Source organism: Manis javanica, chromosome 10 (genome assembly GCF_040802235.1).
Source record: "Manis javanica isolate MJ-LG chromosome 10, MJ_LKY, whole genome shotgun sequence".
Classification (NCBI taxonomy): Eukaryota; Metazoa; Chordata; class Mammalia; order Pholidota; family Manidae; genus Manis; species Manis javanica.
The window spans coordinates 111,067,488-111,090,538 of record NC_133165.1 but is presented as its reverse complement, the minus strand read 5'-3'; the positions used below and the strand labels follow the sequence as shown (position 1 = coordinate 111,090,538).

General features: G+C 37.4%; 1 protein-coding gene across 2 annotated transcripts in view; it reads left to right on the top strand.

Annotated features, from left to right (window-relative positions):
* The window catches only part of ENTHD1 (ENTH domain containing 1), a 100,685-nt gene that overhangs the window by 11,911 nt on the left and 65,723 nt on the right, over positions 1-23,051 (top strand). For both annotated transcript variants that reach the window (XM_017660732.3, XM_073214243.1), the window contains exon 3: positions 8,863-9,105. In XM_017660732.3, coding sequence (XP_017516221.3) covers positions 8,863-9,105 — 243 coding nt within the window. The remainder of the gene's footprint in view (positions 1-8,862; positions 9,106-23,051) is intronic.

Genomic DNA, 23,051 nt, shown 5'->3' with positions numbered 1-23,051 from the left:
GCTATTTATTGCTGAGTCATACATATTCCATTACATGAACAGACCGCAGTTTGCCAACCCATCTTCTGTTGATGGATATTTGGGCTGTGTATAGTTCTTAGCTATTATGAGTAAAGCTGTTATGAACTTTTTTGTCTAAGTCCTTTTGAGGCCATATGCATTAAATTCTCCTGGGCATATACTTAGGGGTGGAACTTCTGGATTATATGACAGGTATATATTTAACTGAAGTTTTCTAAAGTAATTTTTACCATTCATACTCCTGCAGTCAGTGTTTGAGTCTGTTGTTCCACATCCTTGTCAGTACTTGTTATTTTTAAGTTAGCCATTCTGATTGGATGTGTAGTGTTTTCTTGATTAGTGCATTTCCCTGTACAGTTGTTGAATGCCTTTTTCTGCATTTTTTGGCCATAGGGACTTTCAACTATTGAAGTTTCTGCCCAAATTGTAATTTAAAATTTGTTTTTCCTCATTTTAAATATAATTTGTAGGAGTTCTTCATAGATCCTGAATATGAGTCCTTAGTTAGATATATGTATTACAAATATTTTCTCCAAGTTTCTGCTTATCTTTTCACTTTCTTAATGTTATCTTTTGATGAAGTCCATTTTGTTTTCTATTTTTATGGCTAATTTCTTTTGTGCCTTGTCTAAGAAATTTGATGACTGCAAGACCATGAGGGAATTCTTCTATTTTCTTTAGACATTTTATAGTTTTAGCTAGGCCTATGATTGACCTGGAATTAGCTTTTGTGTATATAATGAGGTAAAGTTCATTCTTTTCTATATGGTATCTAGTTTGAGCATTACTGGATTTTAATAATAGAGCATTTCCATGTATCTCACTTGATCCTTACAACATCTTCTGAGGAATGAAGATATGTATTATCTCTCTTACAGAGATGAGGGGTGAACACTCAGATTAAGTTCTTTAAGTAACATTGCACAGCTAATTAATGGCTAAACATGATTAAAACTCATCTATCCTCCTGTTATTTAGTTCTGTTTTTTATTATACTACACAGCCTCCCCTAATTAAGCTCTTAAAAATATCCTAACAAAGTTTTACTGCACTACTAGAAGGAACTCAATTAAAATTGAAAAATACCAATTGAATGTTTCATACCATCAAATTATTTATTTACACAAATTGTGGTATTTTCTTTATAAAACCAATTCAGGTTCTCAGAAACATATGCATTGTAGGTTTATGTACTATTTTATTCTCAATTAAGTCTTGAAATTGCAGTTAATTTCACTTAAATGGGCCATTTTGTATATACACACATATTTAAATTATTTTATTCCCGATTAAGTTCTTGAAATTGCAGTTGATTTCACTCAAAATGGGCCATTTTGTATATACATATACACATATTTAAATTAAGGAGAGATTTCTTTTAAAAGGTGCATTTTAAAAAGACAAATTTTCAGTGTTAAAAAGTTATGTTAAGCTATCTTACTGGAAGTACCAGGCTTTGGTGACATTACTGCCATTTTATTTTCTGCTATCATTATCAGTCATCCAATTTAGAAAATTAGGTACCTCACATATGTATCTATGGCTAATTTTGTAAAGGTTGCCTCTCTGTGTGTCCTCCAAAACTGGAGGATGAACCCTTACCGATCACCTACCTATTTGCTCACCAAAGTTTGAATGTCTTGGAATAAGAACTAAGCCTTTTAAGCCATAGTTAAGAGATACAAATTAAAATGTAAAAGACAAGTTCTCTGGAAGGTGTAAGAAATTTATTTATATTTACCCTAGTTTATAAATTGCTAAAATCAGTTTTTTGAGAGAAGTTGTTTTTTGATTTCAGGTTCTCAGAAGGAGAGAAAACACCAGGTATCTGGGCCATGAAAGGGTTTTGAGAGGGAGGGAGCCTGAGTAAGTAGGAAAAAAAGGAATGATTGGACATTTTAAGACAACTGAAGAATCAAATAAGCCAAGATATCTGGGAAGAATAAGTACAAGAGAAAAAAAATTTTTTTAATTAAAAAAAATTAGTTTGATGTGGGTTAGCCATGCCAAGACTCTAAACACTGAATAACTAAAATTTGGGGGTATTCTTTTACAGAAGGGACTGGATGGGGGGTGGTAGGAGACAGCTCCTGCGTAATGTGATATAGTGGCTGAGGACTGTGGGAAAAAGAATCTGGTTTTCAAGTACATGGGATTTAATTTCTTTTCTACAGCTGAAGGAACTCAATTAAGCAGCAGTAGTCAAAATTCTCTAACCACCGAACCCAACTGATAGATGGTAGTGAATTTTGTTCATTTACAGAGAGATGGGTTAATTCATACAAGGCTGCTGAATTCATTTATAGTTCACATGAGTAAATGTGATTTCTTGCAACAAACATTTTTATAGTCTTGAACAAATGAATTTCCTTGAACAAATATATATTATAGGCCTTGGGTCATGGTAAGCCCATTCTATTATTGTTCAAAGTTGTAGTTAAAACTTTTATTACTGGAGCTGAAACACAATCTCTCTTCATGTATTGCTTGGTTTCTGTTTTAACTTGTTCATTGATCCAGTAATTATTTAGAAACATGTTTAGCCTCCATATGTGTGTAGCTTTTTTTGTGTTCTTTGTGTAATTATTTCCAGTTTCATACCATTGTGGTCTAAGAAGCTGCTTGATACATTTTCAATCTTTTTAAATTTATTGAGGGTGTAGTTTAATCTTATGTGATCTCTTCTGGAGAACATTCCATGTACACTTGAGAAAAATGTGTGTCTTGCTGCTTTTGGGTAGAATATTCTGTAAATACCTATTAAGGCCATTTGATTTAATGTGTCATTCAGTGTCTGTTTCCATATTTATTTTCTATTTGGTTGATATGTCTATTGATGTGAGTGGTATATTAAAGTCTCCTAAAATGAAAGAGTTGCAGTCTATTTCCCCCTTTAATTCTGTTAGCATTTTTTTTTACATATTTAGGTTCTCCTATGTTGGGTGCATAGATATTTATAATGGTTATATCCTCTTTTTGGACTGACCCCTTTTTTTTGTTATGTAATATCCTTCTTTGTCTCTTCTTACTTTCTTTGTTATGAAGTCTATTTTGTCTGATAAAGGTACTGCTACTCCTGCTTTTTTCTCTCTATTATTTACATATAATATCTTTTTCCACCCCTCCACTTTTAGTCTGCTTATGTCTTTGGGTCTGAAATGAGTCTCTTGTAAGCAGCATATAGATAGATGGTCTAGTTTATTTATCCATTCTGCCACTCGGTCTTTTGATTGGTACAGTCAGTCCATTTACATTTAAGGTAATCATTGATACGTATGTACTTATTGCCATTTTATTGTTTTCTGGTTATTTTTATAGCTCTTCTCTGTTCCTTTCTTCTTCTCTTATACTCTTCTCTTATTTGATGATTTTCTTTAGTGTTGTGATTGGATTTCTTTTTTTTTTTAATTTTTTTGTGTATCTATCATAGGCTTTAGATTTGTGGTTACCATAGGTTCAAGGATAGTTTCCTAACTACACAACAGTCTATATTAAGTTGACGATTGCTGTGTTTCAAACACAGTCTAAAAGTACTACTTTATTCTTCTTTCTCTTCCACACTTTATGTATCCAGTGTCATAGTCTACATTTTTATGTGTATCCTTATTTTGTGTGTGTGTATACACACAAATCATTTTGTATATAGTTGGTTTTACTATTTTTGTTTTAATTTCATACTTACTGAGTAAGTAATTGATATACTCCCTTTACTGTGGGTTTATTTTCACTAGTGGAAAGTATTTAGGCTTAAGGACATTTTTATTTACTGAGGTCCCTTTAACATACCTTTAATGCTAGTTTAGTGGTTATAAATTCCTTCAGCCTTTGTTTATCTGTGAAACGGTTAATCTCTCCTTCAAATTTGAATGCTAATCTTGCTGGGTAGAGGATTCTTGGTTGAAGGCCCTTCTATTTCAATACATTAAATATTCATGCCACTCCCTTCTGGCCTATAAAGTTTCTGCTAAGAAGTCTGCTGATAGCCTGATGGGGTTTCCCTTATAAGTAATATTTTTTCCTCTCTTTGGCTGCTTTCAGTACCCTTTCCTTATCCTTAATCTTTGTCATTTTAATTATTGTATGTCTTGGTGTTGTCTTGCTGGGGTTCTTTTTGTTAGGGGCTTTCTGTGCTTCCATGCCCTGAGTGTCTATTGCTTTCCCCAGATTGGGGAAGTTTTCAGCAATTATTTCCTCAAAGAAATCTTCTAGCCCTTTGTCTCTCTCTTCTCCTTCTGGTGCCCCTCTTTAATGTGAATATTGTTTTGTTTGGAGTAGTCACACAGCTCTCTTAACATTCTTTCAGTTCCTGGAGGTTCTTTTTTCTCTCTGTTCCTCTACTTCATTTTGTTCCTGCTCCTTAATATCCGTCTCATTGATTGTTTCCTTTACTTGCAGCAATGTTATTCATTCCCTCCATCGTATTTTTCATTTCAGTTACTGTATTCTTTAGCTCTGAGTAGTTCTTTTACAGCTCTTCTCTCTCTTTGTTGAAGTCCTCCCTGAGATCTTCTGTACTTCTCTGCAGATCAGTGAGCATATTTATGACTGTTACTTTGAAATTATCAAGAAGATTGGTGAACTGCATTTCATTTAGACCTCTTTCTGGTGTCTTATCCTGTAGTTTTGTCTGGAACATATTCCTCTGCCTCTTTGTTTTGTCGGGTTTCTTTGTTTCTTCCTTTGTATCAGATGGATTTGCTATGCTTCCTGGTCTAGAGAGTAATGACTTTATGAAGAAGGCATCCTGTGGTGCCCAGAAGCTCAAGACTATTTCCTCTGCAGTGCCTGGTTCTCCTTTGCTGTGGAGTCCCAGTTGCTGTTGGTGGGCAATGGGGGGACTGCCTTTCTGTCTGTCTGCTGGCAGTGGTCTATCTCAGTCCACAGAGGCTGACAGTTTGCCTCAGCTGGCACTTTGTGATCAGAGCAGTGGTTTCTGCTGGGATTGCTGTGGGCAGGGCCACCCTCTGCCTTCCCTGCAGCAATGGCAAAACTGCTAGGTTAACAGATGGGCAGGTGGTCATGCAGCTCTGGGGCAGTCTCATGGTGGCAGTGGGATGAATGGCACCAGGTTTGACCACCTCCCTGTGAAGGAGAAGGCATGCTGGGAGCTGGCTCCTGCAGGCACCTCCCCAATTGGGCCAAGACAGGGCTGAGAAAGCTGGAAGAAATTCCCTCTGCCTCCAGGCAGCAAAGTCTGATGCTGCAGGGCCAAGTGGGCTGTCACACCAGTGGTGCACAGAGAAGCACCTCGGGGCTGAGCAGTCAGTGAGGGGGATGGAGTGTCTGGGCTCTTGAGAATGCCTGATGTGTTGGGCCAAGGAAGGGCTGGGGAGGTATTGCCCACCTGCCCTTTCTCCTGCAGAGAACTCCATCCAAACCTCGCCTGTCTGGCACCCCTCCCACTGCTGGTAGATCTTTCAAACTGCCACCTCTGTGTTGGGTTTCAGCAGGATGGTGGAGGATGCCTGTAATCCATAATCAGCTGGGAGTCTCAGGCTCCTAGAGTGTTCCAACTGTCCCTGGTGTCCAGCCCTGCCAATCACCAGAACCCAATGCCATATGGACCCGTGATTCCAGAGAAGATCTCCAGGGCCAGGTGTGCAGAGTTCCTGAATACCTGTCTCCTCCCTGTTCCAGTCCTCTTGGTTCTGCTCATTCGACTTGGGTTCTGCTCCATTGTAGCTCTGCCACTTTACCCCTCTCTGTATGGTCCTCTCTTCACCAGGTGTAGGTGGTCTGGTGACTTCAGGTTGTTTTCAGGATCAGTTGTATTTGCTGTAATTGCTTCCTTGGTGTGTGGGGGGGAGGTTTCCAGCTTGCCTTCCTACTCTTCCTTTTTTTCTTTTTTTTTTGAGAGGGCATCTCTCATATTTATTGATCAAATGGTTGTTAACAACAATAAAATTCTGTACAGGGGACTCAATGCTCAATGCACAATCATTAATCCACCCCAAGCCTAATTCTCGTCAGTCTCCAATCTTCTGAAGCATAACGAACAAGTTCTTACATAGTGAATAAGTTACATGGTGAACAGTGCAAGGGCAGTCATCACAGAAACTTTCAGTTTTGATCACATATTAACTATAAACAATCAGGTCAAATATGAATATTCATTTGATTTTTATACTTGATTTATATGTGAATCCCACATTTCTCCCTTATTATTATTATTATTATTATTTTTTTAAAATAAAATGCTGAAGTGGTAGGTAGATGCAAGATAAAGGTAGAAAACAGTTTAGTGTTGTAAGAGGGCAAATGTAGATGATCAGGTGTGTGCCTGTAGACTATGTGTTAACCCAAGCTAGACAAGGGCAACAAAACATCCACGGATGCAGAAGATTTCTCTCAAAACAGGGGGGGTGAGGTTCTAAGTCTCACCTCTGTTGATCCCCATTTTCTCACCGGATGGCCCCCCTGCGACTGTGCCTGTCTTAGGTTGTTCCTCCCTTGAGGAATCTTACCCGTCTCTGGCTGACCAGTCATCTTCCGGGGCCGTACAGGGAGACGTAAAGTTGGTAAGTGAGAGCCTGCTCTTCCTTTTTTATTCCTCCCTGGATTTCTTTCCTATTTTCTACAAAGTGCTGTGGCCTGACCTTCCTGGTGCTGCAGATTGCTACCCAGGGGAAGAGTTCTGGTGTTTCAGGGAGAAATCCGTCATTATAGCTGGCTTTCTGCTTCATGTAACTGCTTGTCCTTTGAACTATTGCAGCTGCCCTCAAATCCCACCAATCCATGCAGACTCCAAATAGAATATTCCACATCTGTCCCATAATTTCTAGTTCCAACTTTTTCTTATTAGGGGTGTTGTAAGAAATTATTTCAGGCCAAGAAGCTTTCTAAGGCAGCTGAGCCATAAATTGGCACTCAGTATCCTTCCTCATCTAGTTCCACTTGCCCTAGGTCAAGGATAAAATTGAGACTTTTTGGAAAGTTACTTATCATCAGTTCATTCACTCAGTTAATATTTATTGAGCATCTCTTATGTGCCAGTCATTCTTCCAGACACTGAAGGTACCAGGTGAATGAGATTCTCTGTCCTCGTGGAGCTTGTATTCTAGGCGAGGAAACCAACAGTAAACAAGAAAACAAACAAATGTATAATCCGGTATTAGGCAGTCATAAATACTGAGGTAAAAAATAAAGCAGGGTAAGGGAACAGACAGGGATGAGCTGAGGCTATTTTAGAGAAGGTGGGCAGAAGAGAGGCTTCTCTGAGGAGGTGACATTTGCATACAGACCTGAAGGAATCAAGAGTCTGGACATGGGAAGAGTCCCTGGCCTAAGCAACAGCCAGCACATAGCTCTAAGGAGACATGAGCTTGGTGTGATTGCAGAATAAGGTGGCCACAGTGGCTAGAGTAAAGAGGGTGAGGGGGCCACTGGAAAGACACCAGTCCACGAAGTTAAGAATTGGGAGACAAATCATCCTTCCCTCTCTCCAAACCAAGCTATGTCAGTTATCCAGGGGAAGGTTGTATCTAGCTTGTTGTCCCAAAAGGCTGATGTGACCAGCAGTAGGCTTCTATCATGTGACACTGAGTGGTAACCCAAAACGCTGGACTTTTTTGTTTTGCACTGCAAGCTGATCATAAGAAATCCGTAATGATACAGTTTGGAGCAGTTATAAAAAGTTTGGAAGAAAGAAATGATAAAGAAGTGAGATTAGATAAAACAACCTTGAAAAAGATGGCAACTTGAGCAAAGGTTTCAGACACTATCCATGTCAATCCTTAATGAAATAACCGGGAGTTAGATAATGTTGTTGGCCTCTGTCATCTAAAATATACCCTGAATTTGACCCATTTCTCATTACTCCCCCTACTGGAAAATTACATTTGGAAACATTAACACTTTAATTTGTCACACTTGAAACCCAAAATAGACATAGTACTGGATTTTTAGGGACTTTCCAGTTTACTTCTGGAAGAAGGCTTGGGAAGACATGAAATGTTAATATGAGTTGGTCCCAAGATGTGGAGGTGTAAGTGATTTCCTTCATCATATCTCATGGGAGAGGGTTCAGAGTAATAGTAATACCACGTATTTGAATGACTATACTTTTTTATCTGTGAATTAAACTGAATAGGTGTGCTTGTGCTGGTTTTCAGATAGGAAACTCAGGTCCAGACACACCACCTAATTTAGCTTGGAGTTGCACAGATGGTTAAAGACAGCATCATTGTTAGAATCTTGGTCTTAAGACTGGGCTGTGGCACTCTACTAGTGACCTCAAGTTGTGCTGTGCCAAAGAAAATCCAACTACTATCCCTTCTCTTGTCCTACCCCAATTGTGCCCCTCTCAGGTAGCAGACATGAACAGCATTGTGGGTACATAGCTGGCTGCCTGCTTGCCCATCCATCATCCAGCCATCCACCCATCTATCCTTCTTTGTATGTCTCTCTCCTCTGTCATATATAATAGTTTATTTTCCCCTCTGTTTTACAGATTTGAATCATAGTGTGCATATTACTTTAAATATTTAGCCAAGTGTCATGGTCATACGTCTAGGTCAATACATCCAGGACTAATTCATTCCTCTTCTTTGTATGCCTATATTTGATTTATTGCAAAGTATATATTGCTTTTAGAAGGAAAGCCCAATAGCATATTTAAAGTGGAAAATGTAATGCTATGTATGATAGAATTTTTTTACTTCTTAAAGTCTAAGAAAAGGAGAACACTGGCAATTACAGTGAAACTTAGGCTTCCCTCACATTTGCTACAGCTTTTTTCAGTTCGCTTATGTTTTCATTTTTTCCTAATTTTCTTTAGAATAAAAATTGATTGTAGCCTTAATAAATATTTTCTTTCATAAGCAAATTCAATGTATTTTTCAGGTTATCATATCCGGCAAAAGTCAAAGCAAGTCATAACATTGCTGATGGATGAACAATTGCTGCATAAAGAGAGGAAAGTAGCGTATCGGACTAGACAGCGTACCTCCTACTCCGTGACATTTCCTCAAGTATTACCTGGTACAAGTAACTTACCAACAGCACGTGCTTCTGCCCACACACCAGAAACCGCTGCTTCAGAGAAGAGTTGTAAGCTTCTTAAAGTTGCAAGGCTACATCATAAAAGTGCGTATAATCAACATTGCCCTAAAATGCAATAGGTATCATTTAAGAACGACTAAAAAATACAAAACATTAGGTTTTAGTACTAAGTATTAATGCTATATTAATACTACAATTACTGTACTAGACATCATACTGTAGAGAATGTAAAGATGAAGAATAATATTCAGTAGAAAATTTTCTGACTATTGTTTGGATGCAGTTGTCTGTGGTTGAAATGAAATATTTTTGAACTTCTAAGGTATTAAACTAGTGACTACCCTATTTGGCATCATGATTCAGTTTTAAGATTTTAATTATAACTGGAATATGAAGGAAACTTTATGAGACTAGGGGTCTGGGTATGTGTGCATTTGTACTGTTTGATTCTATAAATCAAGAAACTGACATTTAAAAAAATGTGCCTCAAAATTCTGATACTGCTCTCAAACTCTTCTAGGATAATACCTTGTATTATACAATCCTTTCCTTTGCCTGAAACTTTAAACCTGGACTGTTGAACTTTTTAAAAAAAGAGATTTATTTATAATGTTATAATAGAAAACAGCAAGAAAATGCAATTATCTTTCCTACTAAATTTGCTGAAACATAAAGGAATGTCATTTTGATCTAACTTCTCCAGCACAAACCCTGTTGGTAAGTTGTGTATAAGGAATGAGCAGTTTGAGGAAGCAAAAGCATTAATGAAATGTGACATATCTACTGTCCCTTGAAAGGAACTAAACTTTGTGCCATGAGGCAAACAGTAGATGTGACATATAGTTAGAAGCATTTTCAGAGGCCTTTCTCCTAGCTTATCATGCAACTCTATGGGGCAATAGCCGGAAGAGCTGTGGGTATTTGATATGAGGAGATATTCCAAATGTCAGTTAAGGGTGGAAATTTAAAAGTGCTAGTAGTAGTCGTACCAACACAAATGAATCCTGCTAAAAATCATTAAAATACTTCTCTGACTCAGTCAAGAGTTCTCAAAAATTCACTCAGTTTGTACTTGTGTGGCCTGGGGGAGATAGCGAGACAGTGAAAGAGGTGGCCATTGTAATTATAATAGTAAATATCACCCCGATGCTTCCAAAGGAGGTGGGGCTTCTCTCATTAGGGTACCCATTCTTTTGAAATAAGTCTCCAAAAGAGACGGAGACCCATTCTGTATTTTTCTTATGGAAGCTTTAAATTCAACCCTGTACGAAAAAAGATTAACAGAGTAACCAATGATGACTCATCCAGAGTTTCTTCACCCCTTTTGCTGCTTCTGTTACCTTTCTTGGTCTTCCTTCTTCCATTTCTTTTCTGTCTTCTTTTCCCTTTCATTACAAACATGTATCTATTGAATTATTCATTTGAAATTTAGATATCTTGCAATAATTTGGAGCTATAGCAGTGAATAAAACAAAATCCCTTCATCACGGTGCAGATATTCTAGTGACAGAGACCAATATTAAACACACAAAAGAAAATAGATATAAAACATTATGTCAGATAGTGATAAGTCCCAAAGGAAAAAGAAAGCAGGGTCAGGGGACAGAGAGTGACAGGGATGGCTTTGTTTTAAATTAGGTAGTGCGGGAAGGCTTTCTGGAGGAGGTGGGTACCTAAACAGGGACCTGAATGAAGTCAAGGAGCAGTCTGTGTGTATCTGGGGTGTTCCAGGCAGAGGGAACAGGGGTGCAAATATTCTGAAACTGGTGGAAGCTTGGCATACTGAACTGTTAATTTAGGAAATGAGTTGCTAAATCACTACTAAAGTAGCTCAACCTGAGCAATTTTTTAGATTTGTACAAGGAAATCTGATTTATTGCTTTATAGTACTCCTTTTTTTAAAGAATCCAAAATGATTTTTCCCAGCTTTATGACACATTTTCTTCACTAGACTGAGCTCTGAATGAATTTGGGGTGTTTTTTAAAAAATCAATCTACCTTCAAATGAAAACATTTTGCTACAGTAATTATTTTTTCATACCACAAGCATGCATTGAATACCCACTCAGTATATACCAGACACTATCCTAGGCCTGGTAAGCAAATTGGGTGTATTTCTGCTTTCATGGAGATTATATCTAGTGATGGGCTTTCAGTCTGCTTTGAAAAAGATGTTCAGAAAGTTTTGATGAACAGTGATATCACTGAAGTGGATCTGTAGTAAGAGTACTATTTAAAGGGAATAGTGAATGTTTGGAAGTAAAAACTGGAGTAGGTTTGTTAAAAATCTGTTATATTATTTTAAAGTTTCATTTATCATCACTATATGTATTCATGCATACTAGATATATAGACGTGTGTGTTTGTGTTCAAAAAAGAATAATGGATTATGTAAGCTTAGCAATACTAACCATTTCCATGTAGGCATTTGCATCTGAAGGTGTATTTTAAAGGAAGAAAGAAAACTGACAATTTGGTTTGGAGGGAACAATAGGAAAATAAATTGGGGGAGCATTCTTGCTGGACCAGAAGAAATAGCTTGAACACATGGAGATGGGTGGATCAGTTAAGAATTAGGCACACCCACAAGTGTCATAATAGAGGCCCCCCAAATGGTAGCAGCTTAAACATAATAGGATTTTCTCTCTTCTAAAAATAATCCAGAACTAGATATTCTAGGACTGACATGGCTGTCCTTGATGTCAGAGACCCAAGGCTCTGTCTAGTTGCTCCACCAAACTCAGCATGTAACTTCCACATGATGATCCATGACGTCTGCTTGAGTTCCAGCCATCACATCTGCATTCTAGCCAGTAGGAAGGAGAGATTGAAAATATGAGTGCCCCTTCCCTTTAAAGAAATTTACTGAAGTTGCCTCCTAACATTTTGGCTTACATATTACTATTTAGCAATTAGTCACATGGACACTCCAGCTGCAAGAGCTGGCTGAGAAATGTAGTCGTTATACTGGACAGCCGCGCGCCCATTCGAAAGTTAGACAATCTATTGTGAAAGGAGAGAATACAGGGGACAATATTTGCTACCATAGTGGTAAAGAATACAAACAAGAAATTAATTAATCCTGGGAATACATGGTTGTCAGACTAAATGAATAGAGAATATACATCTGAATGTATAGAAAAATGTGGGCAGACAGTTGAGAGTACTCGGCACAGTTCGTAAAGGACATAATGAACAATATTAGAAAATTTCAATTTGATACGCCTAGCACCTAGGAACTATTGTAGGCCTTGGCAAACAGAAGGGATGCTTAGCTTAGTCACAGAACTTAGCTTTCTTATTACTGGAAACAGCTGTTGGTGGAAGATAATTCTTCTTTGTGTAGAAATGAAGGAGATCTGAATTGAAGGGAAGCTTTCTAAGAGACAGTTGTTTCAATCCAGGCATCCAGGATCTATTCTAGGTTATTTAAATGAGGGAAAGGTAATGTTAAAGATAGAATTTAGAGAGGTAATGGGGTAAGTAATGATGTAGTGGAGAAGAAAGTGAGAATTGAAAACGACTAACATTTTGAGTTAGAGAAGATGGAAGAAGTGATGGTATCATACTGGTAAATTTAAAGATGTCTCTAAATTATTTAGTTATAATGAAATGTAAAATTGAATGCACTGCTAGAAATTTGATTCCCAGGCTTGAGGATGTAGAGCTAAAACAGCTGTGCCTAGCTTCTTGGGGGTAAATTAATAAGGGAAAAAGGTTCTGGGAGAAAGGGTTATACACACATCACTACTGCCATTCCTTTTGTTCTGTTCTTGGATGCTTTCCCCCAATTTTAATTTTGGTAGCTAGCTTGGGTAGTTCTTGTTTAGATGATTTTGTTGGAAAGAAGAGGTGAGCTAAAGGATAATTGCCGCTTGATGGCAGGACAGGAAGCTTATCAAGCAGGTATAACTCAGCTGCTCCAAGCCACCGCATCAGAGCTAGTTCCTTTCCTTAGAGGCAATAATTATAAAAACGATCACCAGAGACACTGCTCACAGCCAGACCAGTAAATTATACCTGTGGGTTATCCAATCTTCCATTAGAGCTCTTTAGTGGTGTTATTCTTTGCAGTGGAACTTGACTTTGCTGGAAAAGGATTATTCTGGTCTGTCTAAAATGCATATTGGAAATATTTACCTAAAAACTGCATGTGATTCCTGTTGGACCAAAAGTTTAACTTCAAAGTAGTCATCCTGCTTGTATAAGCAGAAATGCCAATGTTGATGTTATTTCCTACAGTGAACTTTGTACTAGCAGAGATGTGGAGTCATACTGCGTTGCCTTATCACGTGTAATCTAGATGGCAGGGCTTGTGGTGCAAATGGTAGTTGCTGCTAAAACATTTACACTGATGAATGTCAAGTGGTGAATTTTTTTTTAAGTTTAAAAATAAACATACAAAAAAGAAAATAACAATACCTTATATACTTACCACCCTAAACTAATCACTATTAACATCTTAGAATATTTGCTTCCAGTCTACTTATTTTTCTTCTTTCATTTTTGCTTCAGAAAAACCACATTCTTGTAAAAACAATACAGGCTCATTATAAAGAATCAATCACTTCCAATCCCATCATTCGGAAACAGCCATAGTTAATATCAGATGAACATAAATTCTAGGCACCTTTCTATCCATCTATACATATAGAAATATGGGTAACTACAGAGAAATTATTTTATAAAAATAGAATTGTACCAAATACTATATTTTGCTAAAAAAATATTTCAGGTCTAGTTCTCACAATAAGACTAAGAGCTCCAAGAAACCTGTTTATGGCACAGTAATCAGAGACTGGAAATGACACACTACTTGAGATATTTCTGGCCTCACCAGAAGTATGGAGGTTTCTGAGGATTGCTCCTTCCAAAAATTAAATTAACTATTAATTTAATTTAATAGACAAAATAGGACAGGACATGTGAGCTGGGAGCAGGGTGGCTTGGAGCTGGTGCCTGTGGGACACTACAGTTGATTGTAGGGGTTGAATCACTTAAGGGAAGTTGTCAGTAAAGAAAATGAATTTGGGGCCTGCCTTGAACATTGGGAAGGAAAGCCTGGGACTACTGTGCTGAACCCAGATGAGCAGGGGGCGCTGTGGTGATTCCAGGTAGTTTCTCTGCTGGAAGAAAGCCTGCTCCAAGTAAGGTCCATAAGATTCCCACCAATTAAAGTCAGGCAATGAGCTCACAATCCGTATCACCAAACATGGGAAAAAATAATTAGAAAAGAACTTATTTAGTCTCCCTAAAGATGAAAGATATTAGAAAGGTCAGATACATGATGTAGAACAGCTATGTATTTAAATATTTAAGTAAATAAAGGATGTAATCACAGGGTTACCCAATGGAGGAGGTTACACATTTGTGGGGCAGGGAGTATAATGGAAATCTCTGTATCTTCTTCCCAATTTTGTTGTAAGCGTAATTGCTTTAAAAACTAAAATCTTAAAAAAAAAGAAGACATGTGTATAAGTATAACCCAACCATTAAACCTGGATTTTTCTTTCTCTAAATTATTCAAATGTCAGTTGGATCTGCCACAGCCTGGCACTTTGGGCTGAACCAAACTCTTTAAAGTTAAAGCCCTTTTACTTTAAAAAAATTTATTAGGAATTAATGTATGAATTAAAAAATAGGAACTTACAGAAATGAGGAATACCATTGAAATAAAAAACTTAATTTAATGACATAGAAGATACATTCAAAATGAATGGAAAATATGAAAGTAATGTTAAGATATCTACAGAGGAATGACAATACCATGCCAGTAAACTCTCTTCATCAGCTACAATGGAAGCCAGACGACAATGGCACAATATTTTCAAAGTGCCAAGAGAAGTGAACAGCCTGTAATTCTGTACCTAGGAAAACTGTCATCCAAGGATGAGAGCAAAATATCATTTACAGATGAATACAGAAGCTGAGAGTTTATCACTATGAAATCTACATTGAAGGATATACTTCAAAAAGAAGGAAAATTATTCTGGAAGAATGGTTAGAGATGCAAGAGGGAGTGATTAACAAATAATAAATATGTATATAAAATAAAACTCATTATGTATGAAATAATGTCTAACTTTTGAAAAACTTTAGAAAAGGACAAGGTCAACAGAATTATAGTGTTCTAAGGCCCTTGTATTTTTTGAGAGAAAGTTAAGGTTATTATTTCAATCTAAATTTCTAAATGTAAATGTGCATAATATACTTTCAAGGATAATTTCTAAAAGAAGAGAAGTAGAATGCACAAATTTCAAAATAGTGAGGAAAAATACAATGAGAAAATTAAAAGTTTTATGAAGGGCAAGAAGCATAGATAAAATTGGACAAATGGAAATAAAAAAGTAAAATGGTAGAAATAAATCCAAACATACTAATAATCACAATAAATATCAATGGATTAAATTTATCTGTTAAAAGGCATAGATTATCAAATTGGGGGAAAAATCCAGATATAAGCTATAAGCATAATTCACATAGATTGAAAGCAAATGCATGGAAAAAGATAAACCAGGTATATACTGACTAAAGAAAACTGGTGTAGCTATATTAATATCAAAGAATTTGAAGCCAAGAGCAATGTTAAGGACAATGCTAAAAGGTTTAATTCCCTAGGAAGGCATAACATTTCTAAATAAAATAATTTCAACATATACAAAGCAAAAATTGGTAGAACTATAGAAAGAAGTTAAAACATCTGCCATTATAGCAGATTATTTCAAAATATCTCTTCCAATTATTGATAGGTCAAGTAAATAAAACATTTTTCAAAATCTGGATTTTGTAATTGATTATATGTATTAGAAAGTCTCAACATTTCAGAGAAAGTGTGTTACACAGATTACTTTCTCTAACAAAAATGCAATCAAGTTGAATCTTAAAAATGTAAATTAAAAGTTTGAATGTGGTAGTCCCTTTAAATCAGGTAGGAAAAAGGTTCCCATTCTCCTTGCTTCTATTCAGCTCTGTACTGGAGGTCCTAGCAATCACAATAAAACAAGAGAAACTAAAGGCTTAAGTATTGAGATGGAAGAAACAAATTTATTTGCAGATGATAGGATTTTCATATAGAAAATTTGAAAAGATCTATACACATACTAGAAATAACAAGAGACATTTAGCAAGATGGCTGGCTGTAAGAGCAAAATATATAAATCAAGTTATATTTCTATGTATCAACAGCAAACAGTAAACATAATTTTAAAAATACCCTTAATAATAGCAGAAAATCATACTTAGGGATCTAAGTAATCTACTTAGGGATAAATCTTAAAAAAATACAAAAGATTTTCATATTTACTTATTGAAATACTAAAAAATGTAAATATCAACTCTCTACACATTGAATAGATTTAGTGGAAATTTTCTCAGGCTTGGTACTGGTGACATTTTAAGCCTGATATTCTTTGTTTTGGGCGCTGCCCTCAGCAATAAGAATGCTTAGCATCATCCCTGGCCTATACCCATTTTATGCTATTAGCACACATCCTCTCCTGTTGTGAGAACCAAAAAGGTCTGCAGACACTGTCAAATTTGAGGACCAAAACTGACCCCAATTGAGAACCATTGATTGGGTACAATTACCATCAATATACAAAAAGGATTTTTTAAATTGAATTTGCTGGGCTGATTCTAACATTTATGTGAAAGAATTAAAAGGTCAGGAATATTTAAAACATTCCTGAAGAAGAATTAGGTGGAGAGTTTGCCTCTCTAGATAGTAAGACTAAAGCAGCAGTAATCATGACAGTGTGGTCTTGATGCATGGATAGGTAACATGAGTCAACGGAACAAACTAGAGAGCCCAGAAAATAGACCTATGCTATATGTTATCTTAGCATTTAACAGGGGTGGTGTTTCACATTGTTGGGGAGAGAATGAACTGTTTAATAAATAATACCAGGATTATTATTTATCCATATTGGGTGAAAATGAAATTAAGTTTCTATCTCATGCATGAAAGCAAATTTTAGAGGAATTAAGAACTTCAAGGTTGTGGGGGAAATGGAAGTTCCTTTGACAGGATCCTCACCTGACCCTAAACTACTTGATGCTGTAATTGGCCTGCTGGGCTAATGCTTCCACATCCATAGGCAATAAACTATTATTGACTGAGTCACTATATAAAGAGCCCCACCCTGGGTGGGGGCAGAGACAGAGGTGGATTATGGACCTGCAGACTGCTGGATGCAGACGTGGTTCTAGTGCTTGACCTACTGCCATGAGAATAAAGGCTTTTACCCCAAGTAAAACCCTTTTTCCCCAAGGTATAAACCCTTTTACCCCAAGAATATTCTGTTGTCACTTCTCGGTCTCACCGAAACCATAATGAACTTGCCCAGTGCTGAAACCCTCAGGCAAGACAAAGGTGAAAAGACAAAAACTTCAGAATGTTTAGAAAAAAATATTGGAGAATATCTTTTTTTACATTAGGATATGGAAGGATTTCTTAAACAATCGAAAGAGTGCAAACTATTTTTTAAAAAAGCATTTATAGAACAAGGATTCAAGATGGCGGCATGAGAGGTGAAACAGAGAATTCCTCCCAAAACCATATATAGTGTGAAAATGTACTTAATACAACTAGCCCGAAAACACCAACAAGAAAGAAGGCTGCACTAGACTGCATACAGACCTCATGAACAGAGCAGACCTCATGAAACAGGGTAACATACAAAAGCCTTTATCTGGCGGGACCTGAGCCCTTCCCCCACCCCAGCTCATCAGTGGGAGGAAGAAAAATGGAGCAGGGGTGGGGTCAGGGGTGGAAGCCTAGAACTGCTGAACACCCAGCCCTGGAAGTCTGCTTTGGACCACAGACCTACACTGTGTAGTGCTCTGGAGGTTGCTGGGGTTGGGGAGCTGAGACAGGTGGAGTGCTTGAAAGACAGATTCTGGCCATTTGTGGAGGATGGGGATTCACATCTGGCCACTCTGGGACAAAAGAAAGGCAGCTGGTCTGAGAGGCTTCCTAGCAGCGAGAGGGCTGCTGAAGGAGTGGGGTTTGCATGGAGTTTGCTATGTAGGAGAAGGGATAAGTGGACAAGGTTGTCTGGGCATATTCTGCGCAGCAAGTTGAGAACTTTGAGGAGCTTCAGGCGCCCCATCCCCCTGGCTGCCTACTCAGCTCCGAGGGCCACCACTGTGACATGCAGCCTGCTGCACCTTCCTCCTGGCCTACCAGCACCTGCTTGCAAGCTGGCAGTCACTGTGCTGGTGTCAGGCCAGCTGGAGGGAGATCCAGCCTACAGCAGCTAGAGATGCCGAGCACAGAGGCTTACACCTGTGTGCTCGCTCAGCCCACTGGCTCTGATACTGGAGACAGGCACTGCAGCCAGGAATAAGGAAACAGCTCTTTCCTCACCCCAGGCACCAGCGCCGCTCCCCTATGACCCCCAACATCACTCTAGGGGCTGAGCAGCTCCAGAGACTAGAGCCTTTGGGCACTAGAGGGCACCACATAGAATTATGAAATGTCAAAAGAACATAGTTCAGACCAAAATCTCACAAACCCCAGAAAAAGAGCCAAATGAAACTGAACTCACCAATTTTCCTGAAAGAAAGTTTAAAATAAAAATCATAAACATGCTCATGGAGGTACAGAAAAATATTCAAGAACTCAGGGATGAATTTAAGATGGAGATTCAATCATTAAGAAAGTCCATATCTAAAATGAAACATACAATGGACAGATAAGATGTAGTAGAAGAGATGGTAAATGGGATAGAAATTAGAGAAGAGGAATACAAAGAAGCTGAGGCACAGAGAGAAAAAAGGATCTCTAAGAATGAAAGAATATTGAGAGAACTGTGTGACCAATCCAAATGGAACAATATCCACATTATAGGGGTACCAGAAGAAGAAGAGAGAGAAAAAGGGATAGAAAGTGTTATTGAAAGGGTAATTGCTGAAAACTTCCCCAATTTGGGGAAGGAGATAATCTCTCAAGCCATGGAGGTACACAGATCTCCCAATACAAGGGACCCAAGGAAGACAACATCAAGACATATAATAGCTAAAATGGCAAAGATCAAGGATAAAGACAGACTTTTAAAAGCAACTAGAGAGAGAAAAAAGATCACATACAAAGGAAAACCCATTAGGCTATCATCAGATTTCTCAACAAACCTTACAGGCCAGAAGGGAGAGGAATGATACATTTAATGAAATGAAGGAGGGATTAAACAATTTTCAGATAAGCAAAAGCTGAGAGAATTTACCTCTCACAAACCATCTCTACAGTGTATTTTGGAGGTACTGCTATAGATGGAAGTATTCCTAAGGCTAAATAGATGTCACCAGGGGAAATAAAACCACAGCAGAGTAGAACAATTAATTACTAAACAGATGCAAAATCAAATCAACTACCCCCCAAGTCAATCAAGGGATAGACAAAGAGTACAGAATATGATACCTAACATATAAAGAATGGAGGAGGAAGAAGAAGGGGGAAAAAAAAGAACTTTTAGGTTGTGTTTGTAATATCATATGAAGTGAGTTAAATTAGACTGTTAGTAAAGGAATTATCCTTGAATCTTTGGTACCCACAAATCTAAAGCCTGCAATGGCAGTAAGTACATAACTATCGAAAATCACCCTAAATGTAAATTGTCTGCATGTACCAATCAAAGGACACAGAGTCATTGAATGGATAAAAAAACAAGACCCATCTATATGCTGCCTACAAGAGACTCACTTCAAGCCCAAAGACATACACAGACTAAAAGTGAAGGGATGGAAAAAGATATTTCATGCAACCAGTAGGGAGAAAAAAGCTGGAGTTGCAGTAGTTGTATCAGACAAAATAGACTTCAAAACAACGAAAGTCACAAGAGACAAAGAAGGACATTACATAATGATAAAGAGGTCAGTCCAACAAGAGGATATAACTATTATAAGTATCTATGCACCCAACACAGGATCACCTACATATGTGAAACAAATACTAACAGAATTAAAGGGGGAAATACAATGCAATGCATTCATTTTAGGAGACTTCAACACACCACTCACTCCAAAGGACAGATCCACCAGACAGAAAATGAGTAAAGAGACAGAGGCACCGAACAACATATTAGAACAGATGGACCTAATGGACATCTACAGAACACTTCATCCAAAAGCAACAGGATACACATTCTTCTCAAGTGCACATGGAACATTTTCAAGAATCGATCTTATACTAGACCACAAAAGGAGCCTCAGTAAATTCAAAAAGATTGAAATTGTACCAACTAGCTTCTCAGATCACAAAGGTATGAAACTAGAAATAAATTACACAAAGAAAATGAAAAAGCCCACAAACACAAGGAGGCTTAATAATGTGCTCCTAAATAATCAATGGATCAATGACCAAACAAAAACAGAGATAAAGCAATATATGGAGACAAATGACACAATAATTCAAAACCACAAAATCCATGGGATGCAGCGAAGGCTGTGCTAAGAGGGAAGTATATTGCAACACAAGCCTACCTCCAGAAAGAAAAACAATCCCATTTGAGTAGTCTAACCTCACAATAAACAAAACTAGAAAAGGAAGAACAAATGAGGCCCAAAGTCAGTAGAAGGAAGGATATAATAAAGATTAGAGAAGAAATAAATAAAATTGAGAAGAATAAAACAATAGAAAGAAACAGTGAAAGCAAGAGCTGGTTCTTTGAGAAAATAAACAAAATAGATAAAACCCTAGTCAGACTTATCAAGAAAAAAAGAGTCTACACACATAAACAGAATCAGAAATGAGAAAGGAAAAATCACTATGTACACCACAGAAATACAAAGAATTATTAGAGAATACTATGAAAAATTACATGCTAACAAACTGGATAACCTAGAAGAAATAGACAACTTTCTAGAAAAATACAACCTTCCAAGGCTGACCCAGGAAGAAACAGAAAATCTGAATAGACCAATTACCAGTGAGGAAATTGAATTGGTAATCAAAAAAACTACCTAAGAACAAAAGTCCTGGACCAGATAGTTTCACTGCTGAATTTTATCAAACATTAAGTGAAGGCCTAATACCCATCCTCCTTAAAGTTTTCTAAAAAGTAGAAGAGGAGGGAATACTCCCAAACTCATTCTACGAGGTCAACATTACTCTAATACCAAAACCAGTCAAAGACACCACAAAAAAAGAAAATTACAGACCAATATCCCTGTGAACATAGATGCAAAAATAGTCAACAAAATATTAGCAAACCAAATTCAAAAATATGTCAAAAAGATCATCCATCATAATCAAGTGGGATTCATCCCAGGGATGCAAGGATGGTACAACATTCGAAAATCCATCAACATCATCCACCACATCAACAAAAAGAAGGACAAAAGCCATATGATTATTTCCATAGATGCTGAAAAAACATTCAACAAAATTCAACATCCATTCATGATAAAAACTCTCAACAAAATGGGTATAGAGGGCGAGTACCTCAACATAATAAAGGCCATATATGACAAACCCACAGGCAACATCATACTGAACAGTGAGAAGCTGAAAGCTTTTCCTTTAAGATTGAGAGCAAGGCAAGGATGCCTACTCTCCCCACTTTTATTCAACATAGTTCTGGAGGTCCTAGCCACTGCAATCAGACAACACAAAAAAATAAAAGGCATCCAGATTGGTAAAGAAGAAGTCAAACTGTCACTCTTTGCCAGTGACATGATATTGTACATAAAAAACCCTAAAGAATCCACCTCAAAACTACTAGAACTAATATCTGAATTCAGTAAAGTTGCAGGATACAAAATTGATACACAGAAATCTGTTGCATTCCTGTACACTAATGATGAACTAGCAGAAAGAGAAATCAGGAAAACAATTCCGTTCACAATTGCATCAAAAAGAATAAAATACCTAGGAATAAACATAACCAAGGGAGTGAAAGACCTATACTCTGCAAACTACAAGACACTCATGAGAGAAGTTAAAGAAGATACCAATAAATGGAAACACATCCTGTGCTCATGGCTAGGAAGAATTAATATTGTCAAAATGGCCATCCTGCCTACAGCAACCTACAGATTCAGTGCAATCCCTATCAAAATACCAACAGCATCCTTCAATGAACTAGAGGAAATAGTTTTTTAAATTTTATATGGAACCACAAAAGACCCTGAATAGCCAAAGCAATCCTGAGAAGGAAGAATAAAGTGGGGGGAATTACACTCCCTGACTTCAAGCTCTACTACAAAGCCACAGTAATCAAGACAATTTTTTACTGGTACAAGAACAGAGCCACAGACCAGTGAAACAGAATAGAGACTCCAGATATTAACCCAAACATATATGGTCAATTAATATATGATAAAGGAGCCATAGATATACAATGGGGAAATGACAGCCTCTTCAACAGCTGGTGTTGGCAAACTGGACAGCTACATGTAAGAGAATGAAACTGGATCATTGTCTAACCCCATACACAAAAGTAAATTCAAAATGGATCAAAGACCTGAATGTAAGTCATTAAACGGTAAAACTCTTAGACAAAAACATAGGCAAAAATCTCTTGGACATAAACATGAGCAACTTCTTCATGAACGTATCTCCCCAGGCAAGGGAAACAAAAACAAAAATGAACAAGTGGGACTATATCAAGCTGAAAAGCTTTTGTACAGCAAAGGATATCATCAATAGAACAAAAAGACATCCTACAGTATGGGAGAATATATTCATAAATGACATATCCAATAAAGGATTGAAATCCAAAATATATAAAGAGCTCCCACACCTCAACAAACAAGAAGCAAATAGTCCAATTAAAAAATGGGCACAAACAGACACTTCTCCAAAGAAGAAATTCAGATGGCCAACAGGCACATGAAAAGATGTTCCACATCACTAATCATGAGAGAAATGCAAATTAAAACCACAATGAGATATCACCTCACACCAGTAAGGATGGCCAACATCCAAAAGATAAACAACAACAAATGTTAGTGAGGATGTGGAGAAAGGGGAACCCTCCTACACTGTTGGTGGGAATGTAAATTAGTTCAACCATTGCGGAAAGCAGTATGGA